This window comes from Peromyscus leucopus, chromosome 8a (genome assembly GCF_004664715.2).
Source record: "Peromyscus leucopus breed LL Stock chromosome 8a, UCI_PerLeu_2.1, whole genome shotgun sequence".
NCBI classification, from domain to species: domain Eukaryota; kingdom Metazoa; phylum Chordata; class Mammalia; order Rodentia; family Cricetidae; genus Peromyscus; species Peromyscus leucopus.
Genome location: NC_051085.1, coordinates 48,977,193 through 49,003,671, shown reverse-complemented (window position 1 = coordinate 49,003,671; position 26,479 = coordinate 48,977,193). Strand labels below are relative to the sequence as shown.

At 46.3% G+C, this 26,479-nt stretch overlaps 1 protein-coding gene across 1 annotated transcript in view; it reads right to left on the bottom strand.

Annotated features, from left to right (window-relative positions):
• Fndc1 (fibronectin type III domain containing 1) overlaps positions 1-26,479 on the bottom strand; it is an 88,006-nt gene that overhangs the window by 44,630 nt on the left and 16,897 nt on the right. Inside the window, 5 exon segments of the mRNA XM_028860319.2 lie at positions 1,722-1,820; positions 5,861-6,067; positions 18,195-18,263; positions 18,939-19,025; positions 22,274-22,468. Of these exon segments, the coding sequence (XP_028716152.1) occupies positions 1,722-1,820; positions 5,861-6,067; positions 18,195-18,263; positions 18,939-19,025; positions 22,274-22,468 (657 nt within the window).

Below are 26,479 nucleotides of genomic sequence, written 5' to 3'. Positions count from 1 at the left end.
GACTAAGGCAGGAGGCAAATCTCCTCTCTTGCTTTTCTTAACCATTATCTGAGAAGCACGTAGTTCACTGTAAAAGCTGCCTGAGCCCGTCGGTATGTGGAAGAGTGTAAAGGGGCATCTACGCCTTGGAAGAACACACTGCAAGAAACTCAGTGTTTGCTCATTATGTGCTGTAAGTTTCTCAGAAATAATAAAACTTTCATGAAAGCATATGTGTGGGGGGAAGAGAAGTTTACTGTGTTATTCCTTAGAGACCGTGACGTGAAGTAAAAATTCTGCTTTAAACAATGGTTATGAATTTCATGGGAGTCGATGTTAGACTCACATTTTAGAGTATGTGGTTGCAAGGCAGATTAAATGTTATATTCCAATATAAGATAGAGTTGAGTTTGCCAGTTTCTTACTGGGGTTTATTTTTATAATCAAAAAATACAGTCACAGGACTCACTGACTTCGGTCTCTGACTAATTAAGACTCACAAGATGTCTTCAACTTTGCTTGTAACTCTCTTCCTCTTGTTTTGGTTTTCTTTATACTTTTTTTTTTTTTCAAAAGAATACAGATTTTACCTAAATGGGGGAAGTTGGAATAGACTGTTAGAAAAGCTGTCCGTTCTCTATGGTAGTAATCAGTGAAGGGTACAAATGGATCAGGATCTAGGTGGGACATATGCAATGTGGAGAAACACAGTAAGTTCCAGTTTACACCGTGAGTCCACTAAAGGATCGTGCTGGGGTTCCCTCCTATCCTGCCTAGTTTTTACTTTCAACCTGATACAAGCTAGAGTCATCTTGGAAGAGAGAGCCTCAGCTGAAGAGCTGTCCTGATCAGATCGGCCTGTGGCCATGTCTATAAGAGATGACCTTGATTGACGTGGGAGGACCAGCCAGGACCCAGCCCTTCGGAGGTGGGCTTAGGAGGTCTAAGAAAGCTAGCTGAGCGTGAGCCAGTGGGTGAGCCTGGAGCAGTATTCCTCCATGGCTTCTGCTTCAGTGTTTGCCCTGACTTCCCTCAAGAATGACTGTCACCTGAAGGGTAATAGTGCATTAACCCTTTCCTCTCCTAAGCTGCTTTTGGTCATGGTGTTTATCACAGCAACAGGACGAAACTAGGCCACCTTAAATAGAGATTCAAGGCCAGAAAATATCTGTGTAATTGGCTAGTGTTATGAGTGATGTCACAAATACCCATCAGTGGATGTGAGACAAAATACACTTAAATAAGAGCCCAAGGATTGGGCTCTTAGTGAACCACAGTTAGGTGTTTTCATACTACTCTCAAGGTCCACACTTCTACATCAAATGAAGCACCGTGCTGTGTGTGTGTGTGTGTGTGTGTGTGTGTGTGTGTGTCCGTGCCGCCCACACACACCTATCCCTTTCTCCTGCTCTCCTGCTTCGTTCTGTGTCTCACTGGGGTCAGTTAACAGACGAACTAGACTGTGTCATTCCGTGGAATGATGCCTCTCTCCCCCTGGCACAGCAAAGCAACTGTACTACGAAGCTGTCCGTAATCCTCAGTGAAAGGGGTTTTATCATAGAAACTCTCCTGTCTCTACACATGAAAGAAAGGTGTTCGTACCCTTGACACTCTGCCCCATGGGCCCCTTCCTTCCCCCTTGAAATTCACGGATCGCATCACCCCATCACAGCCAGCATCAGGTGGGAAACAGCATTCACACCAGACCACGGTTTCCCCCGACTGCACCCCTGGAAACATACCTGAGTTCTTGCGCTTTGTGAGGGCAGCCCTATAGACAGGCTGACTCGGCCCCTGGGAGTTGGTGGACTGCAGGGAGACCACATACACCGACTCAGAGGCTGTGGACCAAAGAGTAGGACGTGGGACGGTGTCCTCACTTCTCAGGAGCCTGTCTACAGAACAGCCCATAACCCTCCTCTGCCCTGCCCCTGTCAACTATGCTAAGCACTTCGATTAGTCTTCATTTAGTCCTCATTATTGCTCTAGAAAGAGGCCCCCGTCACTGTCTTTGTTTCACAGGTAAGGGCAGGCTCAGAGGGGTAAGGTGACTGCTGACGTCATAGAGTGGTGGGGACCCCGGCTCCTATTGACTTCAGCAGAGGAAGGAGCAAGCCCTAAAGCCGCTGCCACAGACACAGCAGGAAGTATCCAACACTAGACATACACTTCTCTTTGCACCTGCGTTATTGAATACTGGATGGAAATACAACCTCCAAACTGACACCAACATCACCACCCAGTGACCCCCAGGGCATCCCACATACACCTCATCAACGCAGTTCTCGGCTGGTTCATTTCTCAGCCTCTGGTGTAGGAGAGTAGAATGTTGCGTTTCACTTCCCAAGTGTCTCCCATCTGGCATCTTCCTGAAGGCCTTCAGATTTGCCTGTCTCCCGTTGTTTACCACTCCTCTGTAGGGCCTGATCTCATCTTCTCCTCTCCCTTCTGTAGTCCTGAGGCCCCTCCACCCCAGGGCTTACTCCATCCCCTTCTGTGTGGGGTCTCCTTTGACAATCCCTTGGGAACTGCTACATCTCCCAGGGATTTCACTGACACAGAAGACCACCGATAAAATGTGTTTAACGATTGTCTAGGGACGAGATGCGTTGCTGACGTGACTTCAAGCCAGTCTCCAAGGTTCCTCAGTGTGTGTCCACTTCCTGCCGTGACCATGGCTGCAGCACCTCTGTGCTGAGTGGTGTTAAAGTGTTGTGCGGGATGAATCACAAAGACAGGCTTTCCGGGCAACAGCAGATCCCAGGGAATTCACTTTACCCTCATCCCACCCTGTCCCGAAGCAGGCATCTCTTCAGGCCTCCTTTTCACAGGAACCCACCATGAGAAGCCCAAGCTGTTGATGAGACGACAATTCAAAGGATAACATACTGTAGAAGAATCCTGAGAGGAGGCCACCCTGCGTGATGGGGATGTGAGCTCACGTATGCCTTAGGTCCAAATTTGCTCACATTTAGGCAGCATAAGAGCAAGTTTGTATCCTCTTCAGGTGAGCAGAGGTGTAGTACTAAAGAGAAGAAAAACTAGCAGGGCCAGCCGTGAAGGACAGGATGCTGCCAAATTACGTTTTGGTGCTTGACGTGAGTGAGACTCCTGTGAAACTCCTATGGGCGTTCACATGAAACGCTCCACGCAAACAACACTTTCCCACGGTATTGGACCCACAAAGAGTGTCTCTACTCTTTGGCCGGAGAGCTGGGTGGAGTCTGGTCCCTGTCATCAAACCAGAGCTGAACAACTTGCATAAGGAAGCCATCCAGCGGCAAAAGGGACAGTTCAAGAATGAGGGACTGGAGTGACTCCAGATCGTTCTGTGGTTTCACACCAAGTCTCTTTTTCCACATCTGCTCTTCGCAAGCACACCCAGCCTGGAGCCTCCTTTCTCTCCCTTGGCTCTCTCGGCATTTCTTGTGGCATTGGAGAAGAAAGCTGGCTGGTGCCTTTTTGCTGGAGTCTGGGCTTTGAGATGGCTCAGAGGTTCTGTGTGGCTCAGAAGGGCTTGTACCTCCTTGTGGGATCATGCAGACACAAAAAATACCACACAGTTCTATTGGTGAAATTATTTTGGCCACTCCATGTAGTTAAAAGGATATTTATTTAATGGCGTAACTCACAAATTAAGTGATAGGTAGGTCGCAGGGTCTGGGGAAGGTGTATCGCAGTCCAGCGGTGTTCTCTGGAGCTCTGCTCAGTCCACCTCTAACATTCAGGGTCCCGGAACAGAGAGAATGCACAGAGCAAGCGTTGGCCCATCCAGCTCTCGGGTCCCAAGACGCCTCCTCTCGCCCCGCCTCATAGGCGTGACAGTTGCCAGAGTCTCAATGGGGGTTGGAACTTCCAGATCCAAGCTGGAATGGCTACCCACTACACAGTTCTCTCATGCTGAGAACACCCAATCAAGGGGCTTGATAGACACTCTCCTGGGTTGTCCACCAGGTAGCTGAACACAGCATCTGATAAAACAGAGACTTCTGGGATGCTTCAGAAAGAGGAGTATAGCCATCTGCTCAAGGTCTTCACCAGTTCAAATCTGAGCTATTTACACTGCAGCATAATCCAGGAGGCCAGGACTGGGCTATCAGAGTGTCTGCCTAGGCTCTCTAAAGATCTATATTTCTGCCCTTAGCAGATGAGCTCTCAGAGCAAATCATCAGTGCAGGCCAGAGGCTTTCTTCCCAGAACTCTGTCTCCAGGAAGCTGCTCTCACCCAGGGCTGTCCCCTGAGCTCAAACCACTGTGCACCATGCATGGCCTGGCTGTGAGTCTCTCTTGTACATGCTCTGACTCCACTCCCACATCCTATCGTCTTTCTGCTCCTCACCCATCTTGGAGAAGAACTTACCTTTCACGACAAAGGTGCCAAGCAAGAGACACCTTACTCCCTTCCCTGTGTTCCACTCCTACACTCCACAGTCCTGTGGGTGCCTCTTTCGCTCCTTCCCACCCCAGCCTCTGTTCCCAGTGATGCCTGTCTCCACCTCCAGCCTCCATGCCCCTGAGTGATGCGAGCCCCACCTCCACTGTCCACACCACCAGGTTAGCAAGAGCCTGAGAGGCACCAGACTGCACATGGGTGGAAGAGGCCAGATGTTTTACTAGGATCTTCTCAGTGGTCCTAGTAAGTCATAGCCTCTCCCTTGCCTGGATCTTGACCCCTTAGGAAATAAAAGAAACATGAACCATGGGGACCAAAAATACTTATCACTGGTAAAAGAGCAATTGGGAGACAATGAGACAAGGGGCTTTCCAACTTGAGTGCTAGCACAAGACAGATGTGCTGCCAGGGCCACAAGACAGATGTGCTGCCAGGGCCACCCTGGACCCTTGAGTTTCTATAGCCTGGCTTCCCCCAGGAGGGTATATAAAGGGTCCCAGATATGTACCAGGTCATCAGGTAGATAAGGGGCAAGAGTGATGGGCCATTGGCACTTCCTGCACATGCAGGAGCCTTGGGGGCCACAGCATCTTCTCAGAGCATTGTCTGCGTTCCCCTCTAGCTTGCCAATAAAGGTAATGACCCTCTAAGATGGACCACATGGTATCTCCTGATCCCCGCGAACGTGCCCACCAGCACTCCATAGCTACTGCTACCTTTGCCCAAAGGAAAGGAGAGAAGCCATCCTGGCATGCTTCACTCAGCTGTCCTAGTGTTCAATCTCAGTGGGACTCAGGGTTCAGGGTCTCAGGATTTGAAGAAAAAACTGCAAAGAACCAAGTGATGAGAACAGGACCATATTTTCCCTTCCTCACCACACCTCACCTCGAGCAAAGTGTCCTGGCTCAAGGCATCTGTGGGCAGAAACAACTTAGAAGAAGTGTGGTCCTGCCACCGAACAAAGGTTAATATGATGGAGGCCAAGACAGGGTGGAACAAAGAGATGTAGTTTGAATGAGAAATGTCCCCATGGGCTTATGAGTTTCAGCACTTGGCCCCAAGCTTGTGGCACTGTTTCGGTGGGTGGTGAAACTTTCATAGGGTGAGGGTTATTGGAGGAAGTGCGTCACCAGAGGCAAGTCTTATAAGTCTTGTAGCTGGTCCCTGCTTCCTGTTCACTCTGCTTCTTGTTCTGCCGAGATTTGAGAAGTCCCAGCTGCACACTCCTTCCTGCTGCCGGAGAGCTACCAGCCACCTTCTCCTCTGTGTTGGGTTCCATCCCCTCGACTATGAGCCAAAAGAGCCCATTCCTGCCTAAAATTCCCTTAGTCAGGCATCTCGTCACAGCAAGGGGAAAAGTAACTAGCACAGAGCATAGCCTTGGCTAATCATCAGAGCCGGGAGACGCACCTCACCACTAAGACAGCGTTCTGTCTTGAGTGAGCGTCTCAGTACTGCATGATGGAAGCGTTGGGATTTCAGACTCACCGAGCTTTTTAATTTCATGTGATCTCTCATCTCTGGTCAGCGGGACATAATTCATCTTCCGGCCACTTTCCCCGTAGCCCAGAAGGAAACCCCGAGATCGGCGTGGACTCTTGGCTCCGGACAGGCGTGGCGCCTTCCATGCAACGGAGAGCCTGTCGTCGGAGGCTCGGACACGCATGCGCACGGGCTTGTTGGGCACTTCCCTTTCTTAAAAAGGACATGACATAGAAATAAATGCATAAATGATGCACCACATGGAGCTTACATCAATGTATGTGAAATCTCTTCACACATTGAGTCTCATCAATTAATTGTGGGGCTTAAAACACTCATTTTGGGTAACCTGTTCTGTTAAGTTCCAGGGTGTATTCTCTCTACACGGTCTTCTATTTCTTGCCAAGAGGTCTCCTGAACTTAAAATGAAAATATTCCATGTAGTGGGGCTGCCAGCCACAGATCTTGGAGGCTTTATAATATCACTTTTCATCCATTTCCTTTCACCCCCTTTAGGCCAGACAGACTTTATACTCTCTGATGAGGGCTAACAGTAGATATTAAAATACAGCAGAAAATCATTAGGGGGTATTTATAACTGGGCTCCAGAAGGCTTCTGCTCTGTCACATTGAAAAGATAGCTCCCCTTGCTTTAATGAGCTAGACCAACCAATTTCAACCTGGAGTCTCTATTCCCACCCCTCTGTAAGTCCCGCCCCACAACAAATCTTAGCTACGCCACATTGCCGCTATCTTCAGGGTCTCTGGCTTTCTTACTAACGAATTAGCCAGTTTCCAAAAATCTTGAACTGACTTGAAATGTCCCCATTGTTAACTTTCTCAAAGTAATGTGTCCTGGGGGACACTAGTTGCAGTTTTGTATCTGCATTGAGTAAGAACTGATGTGTTGAGAAACAAGGGTTTAGTGATCATGTGACCACCATGTTTGCCCATTTCTAACAGTGAATCACCTTCCGGCCCTCATTCGTGGATGCTGCTAAGCAGAAGAGTATCTCTCTAATCATATAAGGCCGTTGCTTTCAAGCATCCTTTCTTTACCATCTACATGGCAAAGCTCTACATAGCTACATTAGCTCTAGCACCAATTCTGACTAATTCTATTACACTACAAATTCCAAGCTCAGATGAGATCTGAAAACTAATGCCATGATTAGCATGGGCTTCGCCAACACACGTGAACAGCCACTTCAGACAGTTACTCTGAAATGACCATCTCCAATGCTGTCCATCTAAGCAAAGGACCATGCTTTTGTGGGGTGCCTGGAGTTGCTTAATAAGCCACCTCTCCTTAAAGTCATCTGAGAACAGTATATAAGTTGTAACAAAAGTTTTCCCCAATATACAAAAATTTAAACTTTTTGTAATTCAACAGAATGGTCCAGCAGAATGCAATGAACAGGGGGACCTCTGTGAGTCCAGGAGAGACACTCGCTGATGCATATAGGTCCAACACTCTCAGCCTGCACTTGCTTTTCATCCCTGAGTTGTCTCTAGTCAAGCAACTTGAAGGAGACCTGGTGTCCCCTGGACTATTCTGTCCTCGAGGGTAGCTGCAGGTCTTGTCTCTGAACAGATTGTCATTCGGAAAGCCCTGCACTCATTAGCAGAACACTGAGAGGTAAGAAGACCTTTGAATTCTGTAGTGATGGGATGGACAAAGAGGAAAGGATGAAGTTCCCAGAGCAGGAGGCTTCATCAAGACCACACACGTTTGTTGGCTGTGGTGTGCATCCTGGAACTCTGATGCACGGTAGTGCCTATCAAGCATTAACCACACATCTGTATGGCAGAGACAACAGCTGTCCTATGGACTGTGTGGCTTCTGCCACCAGTGGTGGCCAATCTTCCTGCAGGGGCCCTAGAGTGTGGCCTGCCCCACAGAGCAGCTGATAACCCAACACAGTGACCTATGTTAGATAGAACTTTAATGAAAGTCAGCAACAACCTCACCCATCTGCATCCTGGTTGTCCACATAGTGCCTCGGGGCGAGGCGGAAGACATTCACATCCAGGAGAAAAAGCAAATAAAGTCACGGGACCATTTAGTGTCAACCAGGGACATGAAGCCACCCATTCTGATCCTGGGTTAAACCCATGACTCGCTCCACACACCTTCCCACTAGTGACCCCATCTCTACTACTCACAAGTATGAAACAGGAGTTTGGGTCTAGACAGGCTCCCTGAGGAGTGGGCACACTATGCCCTGCCCAGAAGACTCTACACAAACCACACTGCAGTCTCTCCAGGGAGAAGAGAAGGACTTTGGCCAGAGGCTATTCCCAGAACAACAGGAGTGTGGGTAAAAGTCACAAAGAGAGGGTCCACTCCCCTAGACTTCTCTCTCAAGGGTTTGATTTTCAAACACTTTGAAACTCTCTTTTCCTTGTATTCTGGAATCTGTCAACTATCTTTTCCAGATCATCCAGGGAGCCTGTCTTAAAGCAGATGCATGCATCCGGAAAACATTCCATATGGTTAGAATTCATTTGCAATTAAATGATTTAAGTTATTTTCTCTAAGCTGTGTGCAATAGACTCACAAAAGCCCTCCGATATTTTCTAATACACTCTGTAGGTCTTTTATCTTGAAAGCAGGAAGTCATAACTGCCAACAGCAATCAGGCTCACACCCACCAGGGCAGAGCATATTAATTTCACAGTTGGCAGGGCATACTCCCCCCCATCGGTCTTAGCGCAACACAACCAGGTAAGTCACAGAAGACCTGTGACAGCTACACACTGTCCCCCTGCCAGGCTCAGAACGAAACAAGTGCCACCTGGCTGTAGATCAGGAAGCCAGGCAGCACTGGATTGTCTCCTCCAGATTTGTGTCACTGGCTTTGCAAGTCAGCACATTTCTGAAGCTGTGGGGAATCAAACTTTTCTTTTCACCACAAAAAAAAGAAGAAAAGAAGAAGAAGAAGAAGAAGAAGAAAAAAGAAGAAGAAGAAAGAGGCAAAAATTCCACTCGATGCTTTGCCCGGGTATAATTCTATGCTAGTTAAATGTAGCAGATTTTAAATCTGCCTGTAGATTGAGTCTACATCAAATCTACTACTTACAGGGGGACTCCAAGAACACTCCCTGACTACATCGGTTTCTTGTTCTGTGAGACTGTATATAAGAGTAGGGTATAGAGCTTATGCCTGTAAGGCCTGCACTTGGGAGGATGAAGTGAACTGAAGGCCAGCCTGGGGTATATAACGGGTCCTGGGATAGCTTTGGCTACAGCAATGCCTCACCAGCCTATAGCCATCATGAAGCCATTCTTTCTGGGCATATTCTGATACACAGACTCCTGAACTATCTCTGAATGGATTCACAAAACTCTTGAACACACCCAGTATTTACAACACAGTCCTGTGTCATCAACAGCAGAAACAACCCTGGGAAATGCATTGTGCATGTTATATGGTTGCTAAGGTGACTATGACATCACTAAGTGACATGATCTCCAGGGCCTTAGTTGTTTACACAGCCCACTGTGAGGCAGCACCTGACTATACACACTTGAAAGTCTCTTTAATGCCAGTGTCCTCTCCAATAAACAACCTCAATACTTTTAATTCTTTACTAAGTGAGTTTTGGGGTGATAATGAAATAAGATCAACTATCTAATAATTACAAAGAAGGACTCTTAATTTCCTTATTTTTGGAAAGGATCTATGAGACTATCATGCACCAGAAATATATCCTACCAATAACAGACAAAGAATCTGAGAGGCAAAGGTGGGGGGAACATTTTGGAGCTGGATGGCAACAGGCACTGAGCGGGAATTAGAGCCCTGCTGTTGGATCTGTAGTCCTAGCTCAATGCGCTGTAGCACTTACTCGGAAGCTCCTGGTGGCTGCATTGGGAGCATCCCTGTAGCCACACTGGTATAAACACAGCAGCCAGTCTTGGAGAAGACCCTGGTGCCTCCTGAATGTTTCAGGTGAAGTGGGAGTCCCTGTCCATTGCATGCATACACACACACACACACACACACACACACACACACACACACACACACACCTGCTTACACAAACTATTAGTGAGATTCGAAAGGTTTGATCTGGCTCCTTATCAGGAAGTTAGCCAGTGACATCCTGTCCTACTGAGGTCTACTCATTGCCCTGTTTCTTTCAAATTTAGAGGTATACCCAGTGCTCCAAGGAAGGACCATAGGATGAAGAGCCAAGTTCCTAGGCAACCATGCCAATAGATCCATTGGCTGACTTGTCCAAGGAATCATTCAGAACCTGAAGTAGAGAAAGACAGCACACAGACATCCTGGCACCCTCAGAGACACCAGAATAGTGCCTCTTGACCAGTGCCTAGAATCAGGAAAGCATTTGCAGGAGGTGAAGATAACAGTCTAAAAAGCAAAACAAGATGAAAAGGAGAAAAGGGAGAGAGAAGAACCTTGATGTTCCCCAGGCTTGTTAATACCAGGTAAAACATTACAGGTGACAGAAGTCAAAGAGCCTTCATAAAGGACATAAAACTAACTTCAAACATCCTCCACAGGGCCCTTCAGTTCCAGCTCACTGGGCCTGTGGAGTATGTCAGAGACCCTGCCTTCCTGCTTCCACCAGAAGCCTGCCCATCACAAGGACAGAAAACTCTGCTGTAGTCAGAAGTGACCCCAGGCCACCACCACACTGCCAGCATCTATACCCTACAACTGGCCCTTAAAGTCCAGTAAACCACCAACCAGAATCGAGGCAAACACCTTGCGCTACCCTGGGCCACTCAGGGTGCAGCACTTGACCACTTAAATTTTTTTCCTCAAGGTTTTCACAGGAGAGCAAAGAAAGTTATCTCAGTGCCCCCACCCAAAGCCTGGAGTGCTACTGCTTATTTACAATCTGTTTTTAATCTCTAAATTCTCAAGATTGCATTTGAATGTTGTAAACAACACCACCAAATGTTAGTGTTCACTCTACAATTAAAAATAACATTTTTTTAATGTCTGATCATTGTGAGGGGACTCCCACTGGAGGTGGCCAGTTTTTCTCATGCCTTTGCTGGTTCCTGATTAAATCCTGTGGATTCAGGTTCTGGAGGCCTGCTTGAGTAACTCCATAAATCACAGTCAGGATCACATTCTGTCAGTCAGCAGGTGGCTTTGTTTTGACCCCACCAGAGTTGACCATCAGAAGATCCATCAATGCCAGCATCTATTTCACCACATGGGGCCGAAGCTGGGCTGCAAGAGGCCAAGTCACCCACAAATTACAACTCGTTGACATCAGGGAACTCTGCACAGGTCAGTGAAGAAGCCCTTGATAGTAGCGCAAGAATCAGGAGGCTCTACAACTGCCTGTGTGGACATGTCTACACTTTCATGAGTCACAGACCTTCCCTGGGACTCTCACTAAGTAGACAAAGCCAATGTCTTTGCCCTTTCAGTGGCAGGGACTTATCCATACACCCAGGAAACCAATGTCAGATTCTGATGTCATTCTGATGGCAACATCACCATCTCACTTGTGAAAGGAACTCAGAGTTAGCCCTTGCCAAGACCAGCCTACTGGATCCCATTTCTGGCCTGATTCTCCCAACACATATGAAGGGATCATCCAGATTTTCAGGGTAACCAGCTGTGAAGGCTCCCGATGCTCCTAATGGGTGAGTCAGATCCCACAGCTGCCATGGACCCATCCGGTAGCATGTTAGTTTCCAGCCACACTTCCTGACAGTTCACAAGGGCCACCAAAAGCAAAGAGAGCAGTAATTCTTTTCTGACTTTAATAGCTGATGTTTCTGGGCCCCTCAGGACAACGCAGGGGCAGCCTCCTAGACTGTGGAGTCTAAGAAGGACCCGCGTGAAATGTTCTAGGGAAAGCCATGTCTCCATTCAAAGGTTTGATTTTCTCTGGGATGGTTTTAACAGAAGTCTTTCTGCATTTGCCTCATCGAGGGCTTGAATGGAGAGCAAGGCATGTGTTTTCTGAGAATGAGAGGCCTGGTCTTGTTGAATAGCTGCTTGTTTCGTTTGGCCTGTTGCTTTTAGCTAATCCATCTGTAATTTGTAATAAAATCCATCTGTAATTTATGAATGGCTTGATAAGAAGGAGGTGTATCTTTTCCAGACTAATGCATTTTTCAGGGATCCTAGATAATATATTTCAGGCTACCCTCACTGGAGCACTTGCAGGGATTTTTTATTTTCAAACTTGGAAAGAAGAGCCTCTGGTAGACACAGGATCAGACAGCAGCCCATGGCCCTACAAATGTTGAGCTCTGAACAAATGCTGGCCTTTATTAAACTATGGAGGTCCTTCTAGAACACTCATTCAAGGCTGCATGAGCAAGTACAGCTCAGTCTCTCCAGCTTTCGGGCATGCTGGCCCTGACCAGGAGCAGCCACTCACATGGCAAGAACCACAAACCAAAACGGACCTCTTTTCTTCATAACCTATCTAGCCTCAGACATTCCGCTTTAACCACAAAAGAAACAACCAGCTAAGCAAGACAGCAAGAAGAGATTGAACCGGTTTTTGAGGATTTCATGGTTAAGTTGTTTCAGTGTCAAATTATTTGTGCAACAGTGTATCTCAGCCTTTTGAACCAGGCACCGGGGAGGCTACTGGAGGGAAGGCTCCGAAGAGGAATCCAACCCCAAATGTACCCCACGGTCTCACTGTGGTTTAAAGACATTCTGTGAGTGAAGCCAGCCTTCAAGAGAAGGGGTGACTCACCTTTCCCCAAAGCAGGGAGAAGGGGAGATGGAAGTCGCCTAAGGAAGACAAGGTATGTCACCTAATCACCTTTACCCCAAGGGGCAGGAAGCAAGAGCACCTGGCAGAGGGGAGGAGGACACAGGCCAGGAGAGAAGCCGGTGGAAGTGGTCACCCTTTGCAGCCGCCATCTTGGAAGAGAAAAAGGTAACTGTGTAAGAACAGACAGATTCGTGTGGTGATACTGTGTCCCCCAATATATTGTGCATCCTAATAAACTTGTCTGGGGTCAGAGGACAGAACAGTCACTAGATAGACATAGAGGCCAGAAAATGGTGGCACACACACACACGCCTTTAATCCTATCACTTGGGAAGCAGAGATCCACCCGGATCTCTGTGAGTTCAAAGCCACACTGGAAACAGCCAGGCATGGTGACTCACACCTTTAATCCCAGGAAGTGATGGCAGGAAGCAGAAAGGTATATAAGGCGTGAGGACCAGAAACTAGAGCTGGTTAAGCTTTTAGGCTTTTGAGCCGCAGTTCAGTTGAGATCCATTTGGATGAGGACTCAGAGGCTTCCAGTCTGAGGAAACAGGATCAGCTGAGGAATTGGCAAGGTGAGGAAGCTGTGGCTTCTTCTGTTCCTCTGATCTTCCAGCCTTCACCCCAATACCTGGCACCAGATTTGTTTTTATTAATGAGACCTTCTAACAATTCGTGCTACAGATTTGTTGAAGCGGCACCGAGGGCCCAGGCTGAGAAACACAGTTGTGATGGTAGAGACAACACAGGGTGGCTTAGCTCTTTCTCTCCCCTGGTCCAGCTAATTAGAGGCCAGCGAGGGAGCTCTAAGCAGCTGGGTGGTCCTGGTGGAACCAGTGAAGGAAGTTCAGAAAGGGGAGGTAGTGTGAGTGCATGTCTGGGTTGAAGCAGAGAAGAAACAAGCCAAGGGTGGCCTCGGGACTCTGCCGAGGGGAAAGGCCTGCAGAGCTGGGGCCTGACAAGGTCTGGAAGCAGGCTTATGGTGTGAGGGTTAGAAGAAACAACATATCCTGCCAACAGACAGAGGAGTTCAGAACTCCAGCTTGAGCAAGGTTCAGCTTTAGCCTAACTCTAGATCTATGATAAGACCTAGCTGCCGGGCGGTGGTGGCGCACGCCTTTAATCCCAGCACTCGGAAGGCAGAGCCAGGCGGATCTCTGTGAGTTCGAGGCAGCTGGCTACCAAGTGAGTCCAGGAAAGCGCAAAGCTACACAGAGAAACCCTGTCTCGAAAAAAAAAAAAAAAAAAAAAAAAAAAAAAAGACCTAGCAGTTAGAGACTAGGAGGTAGGGTTAGCAAATGGACCGTCACCATGGAGATTGACACGGCCCAGGATGCCTGGTGTGTGAGATAAACTACTAGATATGTGCACTCATGTTCCTGGACTGGGGGAGCAGCTGAAAGGCCAGTGGCTATACCCAAAGGGAATGTCTGCACCACAGTGCTGGTGGCAATGGTGTGCACCACACCCAACTTAGATCAAACTATCGTTGAGCTACTGAGCACATAAACAACCTTCATAACTAAAATACAATGCAAAGACGCCATGAAGCAAAACTCAGACCTTGGTTCAATTCTGGATCCATTTCAGCTCCACAACTTGAGGGAAAGCACAGAGGACTGGATTTGTAGAAAGCCATAAAAATTACTAAAATAGATACGAGCCTAGTCTGCACGAAAATTAACGAGGATGCAACATGGTTTCCAAGACAAAATTTTAGCAAATGAAGACTGACTGGCCCAGCTGTACCTGTGGGCTGCTCACTATCAAAGTTGAGATATGCACAGTCCTGATCCCAGGGGTCTGCCTCTATAAGACCAGGTTACTCTGGAGCCAGCTGCTGGAAAAGCTAAGACAGCAGTGAAGAATTCTGAAATAAATGATAGACCAGTGTTCTAGAAAATGAACAGACTCGTGACATCACTTCCCTGGGATGAGAAGAGGGGGAGACAGACTGATGTCCCAGAAAGTGGATTCTGCATGAAGATCAGAGGAGACATTCGGATGGATGGGAAGAAGCCGAGGCCACTGCCCAGGAACTGAGTTTTTGCTTAGTCTAGTGTTTCTGAGTCCAAACTTTTCATATCTGGTTGAGCAACAGTACTCAGAGCGCTTAGGTCCTGTCCGACCTCCAGGACTCTCTGGAATGTTCCTCCTCCTCCTCATGTTACTTCACCATTTCAGCTTGACGACACTGTCTTATCACCAGGCTTCCCCATCTGCTTATTTAAGATTACTATACAGTTTATCTTTTAATAATTTGTGATTATCTCATTCTGTCCTCTCAAAATTCATACATTGGTGTCTTAACCCCAGAACCTCAGAATGGGGCTATATTGGTGTATAGGGTCCTTAAAGAGATAATCAAGTTTAAATGAGGCTATCAGGGTGTGCCCTCATCCAACCCAACTGGTGTCCTTTCAGAAGGAAGGAGTGTGGACCCACAGATGCTTGCTGCCTCTGTCTGGGGTGAGACAGAGGGAAGTCTGGGTGAAGACAGAAGAGCAGACCATCTGCAAACACAGAGGCTTCTCAGGGTTCAAACCTGCCCACACTTTGCTCCTAGACCACCACACTCCAGAACCATCAGAAACACGTTTGCTGTGCACGCCCTCCCCACCCCTGTTGGTGCCCGCCCTACCCAACACTAGTCAGATGCACTGTGGTCCATTTAGCCGCTTCCTGGTTTAATTCCCCACTAGTGTGCACATTTCATGCCAGTGATCCTCCTTGTCCATCCATCCCCCCCCCCCCCCCCCGTGCTAGAGACCTCTTGGTCCTATGCCTGCCAAACCACAGGCACTGGAGGAATAGATTGACAACTATAGAGTTCTATTTTTAGGTAAAGAGTATTTGGACCTGAGAGATCTAAGCCAGCAAAGGAGGCCTCCTGGAATTTGGATTGAAATCCTTGTTTTCAGCAGAAGAAAGAATGGATTCTCCCTTGGTTTCAAACAGCACTGGTGGACTACCAGACACTGTCAGCCGCAGCATCAAACAGCTCCTGCAAGGCCTCTCGCCGAGCGCTGACGCTGAGGTTGTGTTATTTATTTCTGTTTTTAAAGGCAAATGCTTTCCTGTGAATGAGGACCTGCACCATTCTGAATGCCCCTTTTGTTCGATCGAATTATCCACTTAACCATTGCCCTGAACAAGAAATGGCTGGGTTCTTTTGTTTGTTTGTTTGTTTGTTTGTTTGTTTGTTTTAAGTCTCAAAAGCAAAAGATAGAGAAAACATGGCAATCACTCATGGATAATTTTCTGAAAAGTCTTATTATTTTCATTGACAGTGAAATATAGCATTTTCTGAGTCTATGCTCCCTGGATATCAGGCATTATATAGTCAGTGTTTTGAGGTACAGCCTACATCATATGCCGAAAGTTCAGCTAGGGACCTCTTCAAGTATCCTTTATTCATTATGAATGGTAAGTGGAGATCATGTATTGTAACAGAGAGCTTTGACAGTCACGGATCCAAAAACTCCTTCAGAAAGAAACCAAATAATGTCACGGTGCCTAAAACCAACAATGAGTCAGAGCATGGATTTCTTTGATTCCCAAGCCCTAATCTGTAACACTTGGGAGGCCACATCACACATGTACAGACATGTACGCATCAACACTTTCAAACACACTCATACACTCCCATTAAAGGTGGAAGAAGAAAATGATTATCTATGAAAAGGTAAGAAATTTCCTAGTTTTAAAACTAATGTCAGATCAAGAGTATAAAATAAAAATATGAAATTCAAATACAAGACATGTACACCAGTCAGTAAAATGTTTGTGTCTGACTGATTATATGTATATCTTCATGAGTGAACATGTCTGAAATAAATATCCTTTCCTACATTGCCCTTATCTTACATGTGCAGTAGTCCTCCTACCCCCCTTCCAAAGCTTAACTTTCCCAGGTTCAATTACCTGTAAGCAACTGTATCCTCTGAAAAGTTAAGTGGAAAATTCCAGAAATAAACAATTCATAGTAAAAATGGGCATTGTTCTGTAAAGTGTAATGAACTCTCCCATTATCCCATTCCATCCTGCCCAAGACAGAAACGATACCTTCATTCAGTGTATCTATTGTGTATACACTACACGCTACCCACTTGTTAATTACCTAGTAACTTTTTGAGTCATCCAATTGGCTCTTGCAAGTATCTAGGTACTTTTGTTCTAGTAACATCTTCTTACACATAGTATCCTACTACTAGGATCACAATGCCTATTAGCTAATCACCTGCACATTGTATCAGCTCCTAGTCTTACCCTAAGAAGAAGAGTAAATACAGTACAAGTTATTCTGAGAGGTAGGAGAGAGCAGTCACATTCACATTACTATTATCATGCATTGTTAAAACTTTTTTGTTTATTATAGTTAGTGCTAAAGTCTTATGGTACCTAACCTATGAGTTCTAAATAGTCACAGGTATCTAAACAGAGAGAAAAGCATGATGTGTATAGAATCTGGTACCATCTGTGATTTCAGGTTCTGCTTGGCTCTTGGAACATGCTCCCTGCGGATAAAGGGACTTTCTATACTACCAGTGTGTGCCAAGCTTGATCCTTGGTTCCCTCTTCTTCTCTCTCCCAATCTTCTCCTACTATGCTTTCTAGAATTCAACCCTCACTCTGTAGAACGACTCCCCAAACCATATCTAACTCCTGTTCCCTCTTCCAGCTTTCAGACCCTCATCTCTACTCACCTACAAAATGTTTCCATGGCAACGCTGCATCGTTGCCTGGAGCCCAGCATACCTAAGGAAGAGCATATTGCCTCCCCCGCAGCCAGCTTCCTTGGCTCATTGTTTTGTTCTTCCATCCCCTGTTCTGGTATAAAACACCGTCAACTGTCTGCACCAGAAACACTGATTGGAAAAACCTATCATGGTCATGAGCTTCAACATATACTCACCTTTCTCTGAGAAACACTACCAGGCCAATGTGTTTCAACACACGGTATACAAAAATAAAGCACAGCTCTTTGCCCTGTTACATTTGGGCTACTGCCCAACCACATTCTGAAATAACTACATTCTTGTGCATTATTTTTTTTTAACCATCAAGTAAATGTATTCAAGCAACAGCTCATAAGAAATAGCTGCTCTTCTTTCAATAAGTAAAACAATATGACCAGACGACATCAATGTCCACACAGCAGCACACACGTAGGCAAATATGGAGCAGAGATGGAAGGCAGGGATCTCGTATATCACAAAATATTCCCGAGTATTCCAAGAAAAGTGCAAGACTTGAGGACACACAGCGGCCCATGGGAGCCATTGTTTTTAAGGGTCTGAGTCCATTACGCTGTTCCCAGATAAAAGGCTATGAAATTCCTAACGGGGCCAGTTTACCATCTCGGCCACCATATTTGCTTGTTAGCAGGTGACGGTCTCCAGATGTAAACACAGACGCTGCCCACATGGGGATGGGAAGGAACAGGAAGCCACAAACACCACCAGCTGCAGTCTGGGCCACCAGCATGTGCATTAGTTTAGCGATGGGAACAAGATGAAGGCTTGTGAGCACATGTGTGTGACAGAACCACAGCCCTCTTGGGACATGTGGCTTCGGTGAAGACATGAACCAAGTGAGCAAGAAGTACCTGTGGCGGTCTCATTAAATGGTCCTGGACCCTTAATGGGAAAACCATCACTCTCGATCCATTCACCTCCTAAATCGGGGAAATGCAACTGGATAGTTAGAAACAAGGTCTTCGGGATTCTCAGAAGTTCCATACATCTTAGTGACTAGTCAAATGGTCTTTCAGAAGGCTGGGCTCAGGCTGAGAACAACTCCACACCTAAGCTTAATTGTAGGGTCTGCACATGACTAGTTGAGCCATGTTGAAAAACATCGGACAAAATGTTTATAAACTGCACCAAAACTACTCCCCAAATTGGAAAATACACACACACACACACACACACACACACACACACACACACACACACACACACACACACACACACACACGGAAAAAAAAAAACCTCTCTCCTAATTTTCACCTTTGGTCTTGCCATTACAAGCCTACCATGTGGATTGTTTGGGAATTGTTTGGTTATTCTAATTTTAATTTTTAAGTTATATTTATTTATTGGGGTGTGTGCATTCCACACTGTGCATGTGTGGATCAGAGGATAACGTACAGAAGTCAGTTCTCTCCTTCCACTGTGTGGGCTCCAGGGATCAAACCCAGGTCATCAGTCTTGGTGGCATGTGCCTTTACCCACAGAGCCATCTCACCCGTCCATTAATTCTGTGTTTTGATTGGCAAGAAGAAGCAAGGAGAGAGTGCTCTCCCAGTCTAATCAGCTCAGCACAGCCTCCCGTTCCAGGCCAGACTTACCGGGTGGGCTCTCAGCTCTGTAAACCGGGCGGCTCACTCCACTGTGGTTCTCTGCGGTAACCAGCACAAAGTACACCACCCCCGGCTCTGCAACACACGGTTCACATCAAACCACCGTCCCAGGCCTCCAGAAACACACACTTCCTTCATTAACCGTCTCACTTACACCAGTTATAACCAAGTATAAAAGCCCAAATACAGTAGCAAGTCCAACAGTCGCTTTCTCTTGGTTTTACGAAAATCGCTAACATTCTCCCCATGCAGCAGAAACATGGCTGACCCTAAGAACACTGGCTGTGGTTAGTACAAAGTGCAGGCAAGTGTAACAAACCTGGATCCCTACGCCACTGATAACAGACTCAAGGTTTTTAATATGAGCCCAGCTGAGGGATTAGAACTCACTAACCACACAGTATCTGAACACAGTGTCACAAACTACTAACACTGAACATAGAAGCTCCAAATGGAAAGATCTAGAAAAAATAAATAAATAAATATCAATGAAACTCATAAACTCTTTATTGCTCTACATAAAGCTCCGTGGAATTTTTCTTTTTCACAGTAAAATGTTCCCCAGGCTATGTCTGCATGTGGTTTTTGACTACTTCAACTAAAAAAGAAAAAAAAAGTTAGAAAAATATTTCCTGGAATTCTGAAAATGCTAATCTTGAAATAATTAGGCTTTGCTTTTTCACTTTGGTCTCAGGGTCAAGGCAAGCAGCAGAGATCTCCTTGGGCTGAACCCCTGAAGCTGCTGGGATTCAAAAGGAAACCCACAGGACCACAGCCCAAAGAGGACACACCCCGGACTTAGAGTTTTCAAAACCAAAACTAAACAACACCAATTTTCCTCAAAATGACTGTCTTTTGACAGGTGGGCAGGGAGTCAATCCTTATAAAGAGATAAAAGTCTGTGAGCATGAGGAGAGATGGAGGGTTGGAGAGATGGGTGTTTGCCCTGTTGAAAGCCCAAGTAATAATGGCATTTCTCAAAGTCAGGGGTGTTTTTTAAAAACAAAGCCTCATTCATCTTTGAGCCAGAAGTTCAAGACCATCTGGGACACCTGCTGTGCTCAAGCCTGACTTGTGTCTCTCTATGGAAGGAGCTGGTGGCATTTAGGGTCTGGCACAAGCTGCCGAGCTAACGGGGAAATGTTCCAGGTCCCACCGGAATACAGAACTGTGCTTTGCCAGACTTTCTTCACTCTGGACTCTTGAATTTCCCAGCAAAGGAGTCCACATGTCTCTGACTCCCATCCAGTTAACTCATCGTTTACTTGGGAGATGTTGTTTAGTGGGTGGTACAGCTCTTTGTCGCGTGTTTTTCTTCTCGACAGCAAACACAATAACCCAGCATGTAAGCAAATAGGGCCTCGCTCATGCCTTTGGCCTGATGGCATCCACACTTAACCTCACAGCTGGACTGGGGGTGGGAGCCACAGCGCTTCAGAGGACTGTGTGTTTAGCTGGAGGCAGGAAGAAGGGAAGCTGGACACCTCTATGTCTGCTTTATTCACTTTCTTCTCAGTTACCCAAAGAATACAGTGGTACCCAGCAGAAGGTGGAGAAGGAGTGAGTCCAGAGACTCAGCCTGGGCATTGATGCTGAGGGGTCGACTAGAATTCATGCCAGGACCAGAATGCTGACATGGCACAAGAAATGCCTGGCTTTCTGTAGCTGGCTCTGTAGCATCCTCATGCCCAGTCTCCGAGTTATGACCTAATATGATGATAGGAATTTCAGCAGAAGAAAAGAGGGTATAAAGGCAGCATCTCAAAGGCAGAGTCCAGACCCCCAAAGCTTAAAATGTTCCCAGTTTCCAGAATTAACTGAAAATAAAGTTCCAGTTTCAGAAAAGGTTGTCCTGTCCACATGCCTGATCTTCTACATGCCTTCACAGTGACATGATACATTAGACTTTGGGCAATTCAGGGGTTAGGGGCCCCAGCCCCCCATGCAGGTAAAAGCCTGCATATAATAACTTTGACCTTCCCAAAAATCTTAGCTACAAAGAGCTTGCTGCTGACTGGAAGCCTCATGGACCACAGGAGTCAAGTGATACCTATTCCCATTTCACATGTATCACAGTGAACAACAGGTAAATCAGAGCGACAAGGTATAATTTTCTTACTGAGATGTGTGATTTACCGTGGAGGTGGACTGTACACAGAGAGAGGTGGCCGACATTGCGAGGGTCCGTTTTCTGCAGTCATGATTTAATACCACAGCCTTTGTTTATACATCTCTTGTATAAGGTACAAAGGTAAGGGGTACTGCTCTAACATCTTCTCTGTTGCTGTGGTAATACACTCTGACCCAAAGCAACCTCTCTTACACTTCCAGGTCACACTCCATCACTGAGGGAAATCAGGACAGGAACTCAAGCAGGGGCTCAAAGCAGAAACCCTGGGGAAAGGCTGCTTGCTGGCTCGCTCTCTGGCTCACCTTTGGACTTATTTAGCTTTTTTTTACATGGCTCAGGACCACCTGCCTAGGGATGTTGCTGCCCACAGTGGGCTGGGTCCTCTTATATCAATTAATACTCAAAACAGTCTCCCACAGGCATGCCCACAGGCCAAGATGATCTTGGTGACTTCTCAGCTAAGGCTCTCCTCTCAGATGCCTCTAGCCTGGGTCGTGTTGACGATTAAGACTAATTGAGACAGGCACTGTGTGTGGTTCTAAGTGTTTGCGTGTATAATTGATAAATGCTAGCTTTAAACAGATTTGTATATACTACATTATAGTAGTAGATGATAATGCAGTTATTTATGTATTTTCTGCATTTTGACACAACCAACTTTTTCATGGTATCACGAGGCTTTGCAGTTCTTCAGCAAGATTTTTTTTCCCAATTGTCACAAGTCTCCACCCCCCCCAAAAAAATTCCACATATGAGCAGATCCACATAGTTTAAACCAAAGTTGTTCAAGGGTCAGCTGTACTTAATTATTAAATGGCCACTGAATGGGAAAATGTTCATATTAGGCTATTAAACCATCTAATAGTCAAGTTTCTATAAGACCGAAAAATAAAGGAGCAGTATGTTTTCCAAAGCACATTCAAAAACTAAAACTTTCAATTTCATTTTGAGGTTAGGAATGCTTGGGTTAAGTGTGTGGGCAAGAAGCCTGAGGTAAATCCAAACGGCCTCACAGTGAAGCCTTGAGGAATAACCTGCTGTGTCTGCGAACTCGGCTTCCTGTTGCCAGCGAGTCCTGGGCAGCCGGGGCCAGCCACACTCTGACTTGCTGACAGTTATCTAAGACCACAGCTGCAAATGTTGATGCGAGCGGAAAGTTAGTTGCGAGCAGGAAGAAGAGCAAGTCACTTACCCACATCCTCAATAAGGAAGGAGTCTGTCTCCGCATTCACCTTGATGTACTTAAGACTTTTCAGTGCCTTCCCATAGGCAATGTTGTAATACTCCACGGGTCTACTGGTGGCATCTTTGGGTGGGTCCCATGTGACCTTCAGGCCCATTTTAGTGGACAGCAGTTTCACATGCCTTGGCTTCAGTGGGTGGTCAACTATACAAACAGTGCAACTATCAACTTCACATCGAGGGCAGACTGGGGGAAGAAGTTTTTGGTGTTCCCTGACATTGTTAGTAAGAATGTAAATGACATTTGATCTGCCTGATCCTACAGACTTGAGTGCAATCATGTTTGCACACCATCACAGCATGACAGCGAGACAAACATGCCAATCCCACATGGGGCTCTGTAGTTTGGATCACTGTGGGTGGTAAATTTAAACCAAACCGGGGGGCAGGGGGAGTTAAAATAAACCCTTGGTGTTCCTTGCCTTGGTTATGCGGACATGTCGGGGCAAGCGAAACAAAGGAGTAATTTCACAGATTCTCCAGAAGCAGTTGTTCACTACATCTGTTCCCGGTGTCATGTACGTTAAGTTGGACAGCTTTGGAACACCTTGAAGGCGGCAGTATGACCAGAGTTAGGAAGAATATCCACCATACTTAAAGGGAGGAGATAAAAGTGCTGATTTCCATGAAGAAAATAAACCAAGGCCATCGCAAGGTTAAAGGGAATGTAAAACTCTGCTTTTATCTGTATGTATACTTTATTTTTAAATTGTTTCATATTTCCCAGAAAAAGAAAAAATAGACCATTAAGTAGGACCATTGTGAAGATGGAATATTGGCTCAGTGCTTCTGAACACAGTCTGCTCTTGCAGAGGACACATGCAGGTCCCCAGCACCCACATGGTACAGGATCATCTGTAGCCCCAGTTCCAAAGGATCCAACACCCACTCATGGCCTCCGTCGGCACTGCACCGCATGAGCATGATGATGCCCTTGCAGAAATGCAAACAAAATAGTTCCACACATAAAATAATTTTTAAAAGTACCATTGTATCTTCAATTATGAGGTCTTAAAGTTTTCTTCATTTTCAAAATCACCAAGATAACACATAACGTTTTACCTAACAACGTCTCTCAGTTCACTGCGTAACTAGAACTGTAGTGCAAGATGGTGGTAATGTGTGCTAGATATTCACAAAGCAATTGCAACAGCTGAACAGATTTTCAGCTCATTTGGGCAATAAGATAACTGACTATTCAGTAACACAAAGAACTTTCAGAAAAAAAAACTCCAAAAACACCAAAGTGGCGGGGAAGGGGGGCGCATGGGGAGAAACCCTTAATTTTAATAGCATTAAGAAAAATGCAGGGGCTGGAGAGATGGCTCAGAGGTTAAGAGCACTGGCTGTTCTTCCAGAGGTCCTGAGTTCAATTCCCAGCACCCACATGGTGGCTCACAACCATCTACAATAAGATCTGGTGCCCTCTTCTGGCCAGCAGCATACATGCAGACAGAACACTGTATACATAGTAAATAAATAAATCTTTAAAAAAAAAAAAAAGAAAAAAGAAAAATGCACTTGGACTCTCATAGAGGAAGTAGAAGCCAATGTTTTCCTGAGGACACACACATACATGGGTTAGCATGTGATTTTGATACCAATGAACCTGCTGAACAGAAGAACACAGGTGACTGTAACATTCGCCACACATTCCCTCCCTGAACATTGCCCCACCGCCTCTGGAGGAAAGCGTGTTGGGAGTATTCACAACATGCGTAAAGAGGATGTGATGCCTTTGGAAGCGTTAGAGGAAGGATGTTCAGTCTGGGGACAAAAAAACAAGATGTTAGGTGATGTTCATTGACCACAATCCACAGAGGACCCCTCCCAACTCCAGATATGAAGCTCTGAAGGGCCATGGAGGAGAATTCACAGGTAAACCATCTTCAAGCCATAGAGACAGAATGCCAATGCTTCCTGGGCATGAGAAACGAGCCATACTTGCTTTTCCCAAGTCAGAAAACACTTCATCGTTGCCATCTAGAAAGAAGAGCCATCTACAAACATTCGCTTTACTTCCCTGCTGTGCCTCTGTCCTAACCAACTTCCTGGTTACTAACTTCCAACTAACCAACCAGGGAAAGTCAACTTAGAAACAGGAGGGCCTTCTCTTGGTCATCGTATGGGAAGTGTCTGTCGATGATTGGTTGTTCCTGTGGCCCCTGGATCTGTAGTGAGGCAGCCACAGTGGTGGAATCCTATGGTATAATAACACGCCCTACCTCTCAGTGGCCAGGAAGCAAAACAGATGGGTCCCACTGTCCCCTTCCAGGGCAAAACTCTAATGGCCTAAAATCTCCCATTAGGTCCCACCTCTTACAGATTCCACAGCCTCCCAACACCTCCATGAGCTAAAGAGTAAGCCTTTAACAGAGAACCTCTGCAGACTCATCTAAGCCACAGCAGCCTTGTCGTTTAGACTTCATACAATAATCCTTTTCCAAACCAAAGTTGGCCAAGGTCTCCTCCCTGCCTTCTTGGAAGAAAGCGGGAACTGAACCTTCATGTGCTTTCTTGGGGATGTTTGCATTCTCATGACGAAAACAGAACCAGAGAAATAGCTTTCTAGGCCTTCCCGAGTGCCCCTGGTAGAAATCACTTTTGAGCATAAAGGCTTTGGGGGCACCCTGCAGTCATGTCTCAGAGGCAGCCCTAGACTCATTCTGGAATTAAGGTTTTTCAAAACTCATTAGGTTGACATACCACCTCCCCTTCCTCCCAAAATACACACGGAGCCAGTGAAATGGAGCCTTTGACCTGATTCCATATGTTCTCATTTCCTAGATTTCCATCGGCTTTGATATTTCAGACTGACATCATTCCCAACATCTCCTAGTAACACATGGATAACTAAGACAAGAGGACGAGATGGTAAACAAGAACAACCTCGTGGGCCACGCAGGCCCCACAATAATTGCCTCCTCCATCAGTGCCTGGGTACTGGGTACCAACCTGGTACAGAGAGAGGTCAGTCTTTCCAGAAAGTGCATACCACTATGCAGATTCGGATCACAGTAGGCTGGTACCTGGTCTAGAAACATGACAACATGTCTTACTTCTGATGATCATTTTGAAGGGCTATCGATTCTATTCTCTAAATATGAAATAAAGCCACGAAGGGGTAGAGGTTGCTGGAATTCCAGGCTGGGTTCCAGGCTCTGGGTAGGAAATGAGCATTCCGATAGCGTGAAGTTGAACTACCACACAGAGGCCCTTATTTATTTATGGCACCAGGGATCAAATCTAGGGCCTGTACTTCTAGGCAAGTGTTCTATCATTGAGTTATATTTGCAGCACACACACACACACACACACACACACACATGTTATTTCCAGACAGGTTCTTCCTAAGTTTCCTTTGAACTCATTCTATAGTTCAACTAGGCCTTGACCCCACTCTCCTGCCTCAGCCTCCCACGTAGCTGGTGCTACAGGCCTGAACCACCAGGGCCAGGCTCTTCTTAAGTGCCCAGGATACAGCTGGAACACACAGCCTTTGAAAAATAGTTTTCTATACACGTCTCAGGGAGGACAGTGGTGCAGCTTGACGGCTGTCTGTCCCAGGAGCTCTGTCTGTCTGTCAGGAACCAGACAAACTCAAATGTCAATGCTGCAGTATTATGAAGTGTAATGGGGGGGGGGCAGATAGGACCCCAGCAAGCTGCTTTTCATCTCCAAGGCATGCTAAGTGAGGAGGTGTGCTTAAGCCACGGCTGAAGGGAGGGGCTTAGGGTTAGATTCGAAGAATTTTCTGGCTGCACCCTGCCCCTCCCTCGCATCCCAGGCTGGCTTTGAAGTCAAGACAGGAAGGTGCTTCATCCTGAGGCAGCAGCCAACCCTAGTCAGCTAGGGCTCCAGCAATTCCTTACTGTGGCAAAATCATGCCAGTAGTTCATGCCAGGAGACTTTGTCTAGACTTGAGAATATTCTGCCAGTTTCTAAATAGAAAAATGCTGTTCTGGTGAAATTTCAGGTAGCCACCCATTGCCACACTTCTGTATCTCAGCTGCCACAAGATATCTACTTGCTTATTTAGGCGTGAGTCTAGTTCCAAACCTTAAGACTAACCCAAGAGGACTCCAAGAGGGCTATTTGCTTCAAAAGTCAAAGTGCAGCTCCTGGGAGCCAGTATGGTTCAAGGTCAAAGGATCAA